Here is an 8,616-nt window from a genome sequence, read left to right as displayed (position 1 = left end):
GCTTCAGGGCTCTGATATTTTCTGTATACCAGGGAGCTAATTTCTTGTGACAAATTTTCTTTTGATTTTTTGAGGTGCGACTGCATCTAGGGTATTACGCTAGGTTAAATTTAGATCCTCAGTTAGGTGGTTAACCGATTTTTGTACTCCGACATCCTTGGGGAGGTGGAGGGAGTCTGGAAGGGCATTTAGGAATTGTTGGGTTGTCCGAGAATTTATAGCATGGCTTTTGATGATCCTCGGTTGGGGTCTGAGCAGATTATTTGTTGCAATTGCAAACGTAATATGATGGTGGTTCGATAGTCCAGGATTATGAGGAACAACATTTAGATCCACAATATTTATTCCACGGGACAAAACTAGATCCAGGGTATGACTGAGGTAATGAGTAGGCCCGGAGACATGTTGGACAAAACCCACTAAAAAGTGATTGAGTAGGCTATATAGATTTCATGACTAAAAGCTCAAAAGATGGAAATGTAGTCATTTTTTGTTGTCAATAAAAATGTGCTGTCGTAAATATTAGAAACGCCTCCGCCTATGTGGGATATGTGCACTAGTGTTACCAGGAGGAGAGGCCTCATTTAACACAGTAAATCCATTAGGCTTGAACCATGTTTCAGTCAGGCCAGTCACATCAACATTATGATCAGTGTTTAGTTCATTGACTATGACTGACTTGCAAGTGAGGGATCTAAAATTCAGTAGCCCTATTTTGCGATGTGAGATATCACAATCTCTTTCAATAATGACCAGAATGGAGGAAGTCTTTACTCCAGTGAGATTGCTGAGGCGAACACCGCCATGTTTAGTTTTGCCCAACATAGATCGAGGCACAGACACGATGTCAATGGGGATAGCTGAGCTGACTACACTGACAGTGCTAGTGGCAGACTCCACTAAGCTGGCAGGCTGGCTAACAGCCTGCTGCCTGGCCTGCCCTCTATCTCATTGTGGGGCTAGATGAGTTAGGGCCCTGTCTATGCGATAGATAAGATGAGATCACCCCTCCAGCTAGGATGGAGTCAATCAATCCTCAGCTGGCCAGGCTTGGTCCTGTTTGTGGGAGAGTCCCAGAAAGAGGGCCAATTATCTACAAATTCTATCTTTTTGGAGGGGCAGAAAACAGTTTTCAACCAGCGATTGAGTTGTGAGACTCTGCTGGATCTTAATGTTTTTCCTCATAATCCTGGACTATCGGACCACCATTTTATTACGTTTGCAATTGCAACAAATAATCTGCTCAGACCCCAACCAAGGAACATCAAAAGTCGTGCTATAAATTCACAGACTACACAAAGATTCCTTGATGTCCTTCCAGATTCCCTCTGTCTACCCAAGGACGCCAGAGGACAAAAATCAGTTAACCACCTAACTGAGGAACTCAATTTAACCTTGCGCAATACCCTAGATGCAGTTGCACCCCTAAAAACTAAAAACATTTCTCATAAGAAACTAGCTCCCTGGTACACAGAAAATACCCGAGCTCTGAAGCAAGCTTCCAGAAAATTGGAACGGAAATGGCGCCACACCAAACTGGAAGGAAAGATAGTACCGTGCAGTACCGAAGCGCCCTTACTGCTGCTCGATCATCCTATTTTTCAAACTTAATTGAGGAAAATAAGAACAATCCGAAATTCCTTTTTGATACTGTCGCAAAGCTAACTAAAAAGCAGCATTCCCCAAGAGAGGATGACTTTCACTTTAGCAGTGATAAATTCATGAACTTCTTTGAGGAAAAGATTATGATTATTAGAAAGCAAATGACGGACTCCTCTTTAAATCAGCGTATTCCTTCAAAGCTCAGTTGTCCTGAGTCTGCACAACTCTCCCAGGACCTAGGATCAAGAGAGACGCTCAAGTGTTTTAGTAATATATCTCTTGACACAATGATGAAAATAATCATGGCCTCTAAACCTTCAAGCTGCATACTGGACCCTATTCCAACTAAACTACTGAAAGAGCTGCTTCCTGTGCTTGGCCCTCCTATGTGGTTTTAGACCCCATCATAGCACTGAGACGGCACTTGTGAAGGTGGTAAATGACATTTTAATGGCATCGGACCGAGGCTCTGCATCTGTCCTCGTGCTCCTAGACCTTAGTGCTGCTTTTGATACCATCGATCACCACATTCTTTTGGAGAGATTGGAAACCCAAATTGGTCTACACGGACAAGTTCTGGCCTGGTTTAGATCTTATCTGTCGGAAAGATATCAGTTTGTCTCTGTGAATGGTTTGTCCTCTGACAAATCAACTGTAAATTTCGGTGTTCCTCAAGGTTCCGTTTTAGGACCACTATTGTTTTCACTATATATTTTACCTCTTGGGGATGTTATTCGAAAACATAATGTTAACTTTCACTGCTATGCGGATGACACACAGCTGTACATTTCAATAAAACATGGTGAAGCCCCAAAATTGCCCTTGCTAGAAGCATGTGTTTCAGACATAAGGAAGTGGATGGCTGCAAACATTCTACTTTTAAACTCGGACAAAACAGAGATGCTTGTTCTAGATCCCAAGAAACAAAGAGATCTTCTGTTGAATCTGACAATTAATCTTAATGGTCGTCTCAAATAAAACTGTGAAGGACCTCGGCATTACTCTGGACCCTGATCTCTCTTTTGAAGAACATATCAAGACCATTTCAAGGACAGCTTTTTTCCATCTATGTAACTTTGCAAAAATCTGAAACTTTCTGTCCAAAAATGATGCAGAAAAATTAATCCATGCTTTTGTCACTTCTAGGTTAGACTACTGCAATGCTCTACTTTCCGGCTACCCGGATAAAGCACTAAATAAACTTCAGTTGGTGCTAAAAACGGCTGCTAGAATCCTGACTAGAACCCCCCAAAAATTGATCATATTACTCCAGTGCTAGCCACTCTACACTGGCTTCCTGTCAAAGCAAGGGCTGATTTCAAGGTTTTACTGCTAACCTACAAAGCATTACATGGGCTTGCTCCTACCTAACTCTCGGATTTGGTCCTGCCGTACATACCTACACGTACGCTGCGGCCTCCTAATTGTCCCTAGAATTTCTAAGCAAACAGCTGGAGGCAGGGCTTTCTCCTATAGAGCTCCATTTTTATGGAACGGTCTGCCTACCCATGTCAGAGACGCAAACTCGGTCTCAACCTTTAAGTCTTTACTGAAGACTCATCTCTTCAGTGGATCCTATGATTGAGTGTAGTCTGGCCCAGGAGTGTGAAGGTGAACGGAAAGGCTCTGGAGCAACAAGCCCTTGCTGTCTCTGCCTGGCCGGTTCCCCTCTTTCCACTGGGATTCTCTGCCTCTTACCCTATTACAGGGGCTGAGTCACTGGCTTACTGGTGCTCTTTCATGCCGTCCCTAGGACGGGTGCGTCACTTGAGTGGGTTGATTCACTGATGTGGTCATCCTGTCTGGGTTGGCGCCCCCCCTTGGGTTGTGCCATGGCGGAGATCTTTGTGGGCTATACTCGGCCCTGTCTCAGGATGGTAAGTTGGTGGTTGAAGATATCCCTCTAGTGGTGTGGGGGCTGTGCTTTGGCAAAGTGGGTGGGGTTATATCCTTCCTGTTTGGCCCTGTCCGGGGGTGTCCTCGGATGGGTCCACAGTGTCTCCTGACCCCTCCTGTCTCAGCCTCCAGTATTTATGCTGCAGTAGTTTATGTGTCGGGGGGCTAGGGTCAGTGTGTTATATCTGGAGTACTTCTCCTGTCCTATTCGGTGTCCTATGTGAATCTAAGTGTGCGTTCTCTAATTCTCTCCTTCTCTCTCTCGGAGGACCTGAGCCCTAGGACCATGCCCCAGGATTACCTGACATGATGACTCCTTGCTGTCCCCAGTCCACCTGACTGTGCTGCTGCTCCAGTTTCAACTGTTCTGCCTTATTATTATACGACCATGCTGGTCATTTATGAACATTTGAACATCTTGGCCATGTTCTGTTATAATCTCCACCCGGCACAGCCAGAAGAGGACTGGCCACCCCACATAGCCTGGTTCCTCTCTAGGTTTCTTCCTAGGTTTTGGCCTTTCTAGGGAGTTTTTCCTAGCCACCGTGCTTCTACACCTGCATTGCTTATTGTTTGGGGTTTTAGGCTGGGTTTCTGTACAGCACTTTGAGATATCAGCTGATGTACGAAGGGCTATATAAATATATTTGATTTGATTTTGATTTGATTTGAATATATTCTGGGATTCTTCCCATGGCATTGAGGAGTACACCACATCAGTCACTGGCCTCATCAATAAGTGCATCAACGACGATGTTCCCACAGTGACTGTACGTACATACCCCAACCAGAAGCAATGGATTACAGGCAACATCCGCACTGAGCTAAAGGGTAGAGCTGCCGCTTTCAAGGAGCGGGACTCTAACCCGGAAGCTTACAAGAAATCTCGCTATGCCCTCCGACGAACCATCAAACAGGCAAAACGTCAATACAGGACTAGGATCGAATCGTACTACACCGGCTCTGACACTCGTCAGATGTGGCAGGGCTTGCAAACTATTACAGACAACAAAGGGAAGCACAGCCGAGAGCTGACACGAGCCATCCAGACGAGCTAAATTACTTCTATGCTCGCTTCGAGGCAAGTAACACTGAAACATGCATGAGAGCATCAGCTGTTCCGGACTAGTGTGTGATCACGCTCTCCATAGCAGAAGTGAGAAAGAGCTTTAAACAGGTCAACATTCACAAGGCCGCAGGGCTAGAACGATTACCAGGACGTGTACTCCGAGCATGCGCTGACCGACTGGCAAGTGTCTTCACCAACTGATTAATCAGTGTTATTCTCTGAGTTTGTTGGACTTCAGAAGGAAAATAAATGTAGCTAATGGGTGAACTTTTGTTCACTCAACAAACTTTGCTCACAGTGAGCTGAATGTATAAAAACTTGTTGAGTCTAATTACAATTTCATGTTTGTTTTTGGAAGTCAACACTGTATGTCGGTTCAGCTATATTCCCAGATGTGGAGCAAACTCACAACCCTATTGCAGCTGGTTGCCTTACAATTGTATGTTGAATTCTTTTTTTTAAGACCTGTGTTTTTGCATGTACATTGATTGGTTGATTATCTTAAGCTACACCAACATAAGTAACATACATTTTTCTAAAGTAATCCAATCTGTTATTAGTTGGACTTTTTGCATCTGTTACTGAGATGGCTATTCCAGTTATTATTGAGACTACCTACATCAAATAGAAGTATTTCCTGGCAGTCATTGTCAGTGCAGGTTGGGGGTGATTAACGTTCTCTGGCTGGATTCCAATTTTTCAAGTTGAATTGTATGTTCACTCAACGTCAAATGAAAAGTTGAGTGAACATTAAAATTCAACTTGAGAATGTATGTTGGTTCAGCTATATGCCAAACATTTTTGCAAACTCACAATCCTATTGCAGTCTGCTGCCTTACAATTGTACATTGATTCAACTTTTTTATAGTGCAGGGAGACAAAATACACCTCTCAACTCAAAGTGCAATGTAGCCTAGTTTAATTTCAACACAGGTGTATAGCGAGATAAAGTCAAGTTGAAATTGAAATGTGTTGATTGATCCATACACTTGTATTACAATGATGAGACTAGAGTAGAGGAGGCCTTGTTTATCAAATCAGATCAATGATCACTCACACCGCCAAAGTAGAAGAAGAGAGGATGAGAAGTGGAGTACAATAAAGTTGACCATTGCAATGTACATTAGTTGCCCTTGGCTGGGAAGCTGACCCTAGATCTGTGCCTACAGGCAAGTAGCAGGGAAGATATGAGGGGGAGGGGTTCTCAATTGAAGACACCTTAGTTAGTTAATGAGTGCAGGGCTGGGCTGGATAGATGGGGGTATAAAGACAAGCAGGGAGCTATGGCTGACTCTACTGTCACTGTCTTATAGTCACCATGTCTTTCTCAGGAAAATACCAGATGGAGTCACATGACAACTTTGAGTCCTTCATGGAGGCTGTTGGTAAGTCTTGCTGTTGGGTTTGTACATTTGATTAGATTTGGGGTGTTAATTTCAGAAGTCGTAGTCCTTTCAGTAATGATGTTCAATGGTGACTGCGAATGCAATGGTTACGTCTGAGTAGCAAACCCAGGTAGCACATTAGTTTCCTTGGATGTTCTGGGAACAGAATGTGTCTTGATTAATGTTTGTTTTTGTATGGCAAGTTCTTAGTGTTCTGAGAACATGACTATAACTATGAGAACCTACAGAACATTATGCTTAAGTACTGACATTCCCACAGGAGAATATTTAAAGTCAGCTGAACAACTTGAGAATATTCCCAATGTAAAATGACTAATGTTCCTAGAACTTTACCTTAAATTAAAATGTTTGCACTTTCAGGAAATATTCTGATCAAATAATGAAATGCCAAGAAAATAACATTTGGCAAATTCCTTTAATGAGAATGTTCCAAAGCCAAGCAACTGTCCTGTACCATTACCAGAATGTGGTATGCAACATAACCAAGCCCTAAAATGTATGGTCCTCGGAATGTTATGTGCTAGCTGGGAATGCATTCAGATCATTGTGTTGCCATATTATAGTGCATCAGCGCTTTACTTCAGTAGTAATAATTCAGTGTTCATGTCCCACTTCATTAACTTTTTGTAGTACTAAAAAGCACCGTCTATGACTCTCTCGCTGCCGCAAACATGTAGGTCTCCCTGATGAGCTTATCCAGGAGGGCAAAGACATCAAGAGCATCTCTGAGATTGAGGAGACTGGAGACCACTTCAAGGTGACTGTCACCACGGGGACAAAGATCCTCACCAACTCCTTCACCATTGGCCAGGAGACGGAGCTCGAGTCGCCGACCGGGGAGAAAGTCAATGTGGGTGGCGCATGTCACAACCCAACCATGAGTTTCATACATGTAGCCTGGGTTTATCCATCTCCCTACATATACAGCAAGTATCTAACTAAACTATAAGTTCAGCTGATGTGGGGTTAGTTCAGGTCCCAGTGATGTTGCGGGAGGACTGACTTTCATTGGCAGAATCTCCTCTGCTCTCCAGGGACTGGGCGCACAGTTACGTCTGAAAACCAACTCACACACCTGATGCACACTGTCACTTTTTTTTCTTCTCCATATATGGCCATCCAACTTGGGCCTGTTAAATTGGTCCTAGTTGACTGTAGTTGGTGACCACTGCATTCAGATCTAACCGTTGACCTCTCCTGTTTCAGTCTGTGGTGATGAGGGAAGGTAACAAGCTGACGGCCATCCTGAATGGGATCGAATATGTCACAGAACTTACAGACGCAAACACCCTCGTCAACGTGAGTCTGGAGCATATGGCCGGGGGTTTCACGAAGTGACACAATTTCAGGGTTAATTTATACCATTAACAAAATGGCTAGTCTATGACAGTGCCGTGAACGCAATTCAACTGTTTGCTGCCGCCAATGTTCTAATTACATGCTGACCCCACCGCTCGCGTCGCAAAATAAATGTACGTGTTATTCAATCATTGCACCCACACTGCTCGCGCGCCTCAGCAAGCATCTGCGTGTAATGATTACAGATGCTTTCTCTTTTCAGACCATGACTCTGTCTGGCATGTCATACAAGAGGACCAGCAAACGAATGTGAAGATCTACTGCACTCTTTGGATTAATAAAATGTGAAAGGCATTGAATGGTCTGGTCTCAGCATTTCATATCAATGAGTAGAACTTCAGGGGAAAATACAAGTTTGTAATGAGGCAAGGTTTGAGTTGGATGAATGTGGTATTCAATAGAATAGTGTAGTTCTGTGAACATTACACTCGGGCCCAAATGGATTTTCTACATGTTAATGTGACTGCTTTATAGCAAATGTGAACCCATCTAGTCTGTAATATGGGTCAGAATCCTACCACATTGGGTGCATCAGTTTAAAAGCAGATTCCTCAATTTCCAGTTATTTTTGAAAATCAAGTTTCAGGAAATGTTTTTGGACATTGCTTTCACTAGTTCCACCCCAGTGTAGCTGACAAGGGGCTAAAGGTGCACCATTTGAGGGTGACTGGTTTCCCAGCTACAGTGCGGTTGGAAAAGCTAAGGACCCTGGGACTAAACACCTCCCTCTGCAACTGGATCCTGCACTTCCTGACGGTCCGCCCCCAGGTGGTAAGGGTAGGCAACAAGTCTGCCACACTGATCCTTAACACTGGGGCCCCTCCTGTACTCCCTGTTCACCCACGACTGCGTGGTAAAACATGACTCCAACACCAAGTTTGAGGTGCACCACAACACCAGTGGTAGGCCTGGTCACTGACAATGATGAGACCTGCAGTGTGGTGCCAGGACAACCTCTCCCTCAATGTGAGCACAACAAAGGTGCTGATCGTTGACTACAGGAAAAGGCGTGCTCAACAAGTCCCCATTAACATCGACAGAACGAGTTTCAAGTTCCTTGGTGTCCACATTACCAACAAACTATCATGGTCCGGTCGTGTCTTTACTATCATTAACCAAAGACTTATTCTCATTCTGTCGGTATCGATAGTCTAAGAGTTTAACCACGTGGTATGGTTAAAAGACTCTACAACCTTTGTCCTCCCCTAATGGAGAAAAACATGGTCTGCTTTTCGAAAACCCGAGTGGGTTTTATTCGGAAGGGCCGACGTGGGCTATCCCAGG

The 8,616-nt window shown here is 44.0% G+C and overlaps 1 protein-coding gene across 1 annotated transcript; it reads left to right on the top strand.

Moving 5' to 3' along the window:
- Positions 1 to 5,821: 5,821 nt before the first annotated feature.
- On the top strand, positions 5,822 to 7,626 carry LOC116374677 (fatty acid binding protein 1-B.1-like). The gene is made up of 4 exons (XM_031828526.1): positions 5,822 to 5,952; positions 6,651 to 6,823; positions 7,180 to 7,272; positions 7,535 to 7,626. Exons 1-4 carry the CDS (start codon positions 5,886 to 5,888, stop codon positions 7,583 to 7,585), a joined length of 384 nt encoding a protein of 127 aa, XP_031684386.1. The 5' UTR covers positions 5,822 to 5,885; the 3' UTR covers positions 7,586 to 7,626.
- Positions 7,627 to 8,616: the final 990 nt, after the last annotated feature.

This window comes from Oncorhynchus kisutch, linkage group LG7 (assembly GCF_002021735.2).
Source record: "Oncorhynchus kisutch isolate 150728-3 linkage group LG7, Okis_V2, whole genome shotgun sequence".
NCBI classification, from domain to species: Eukaryota; Metazoa; Chordata; class Actinopteri; order Salmoniformes; family Salmonidae; genus Oncorhynchus; species Oncorhynchus kisutch.
The sequence above is the reverse complement of the archived record's forward strand: the minus strand, read 5'-3'. Positions and strand labels throughout refer to the sequence as shown.

Excerpts from the sequence above, each read along its gene's own strand:
- LOC116374677 (XM_031828526.1), top strand. The coding sequence starts at position 5,886 with ATGTCTTTCTCAGGAAAATACCAGATGGAGTCACATGACAACTTTGAG. Across the intron at positions 6,824-7,179 it reads CGACCGGGGAGAAAGTCAAT|TCTGTGGTGATGAGGGAAGG; the intron begins GTGGGTGGCGCA and ends CTCCTGTTTCAG. Across the intron at positions 7,273-7,534 it reads ACGCAAACACCCTCGTCAAC|ACCATGACTCTGTCTGGCAT; the intron begins GTGAGTCTGGAG and ends TTCTCTTTTCAG.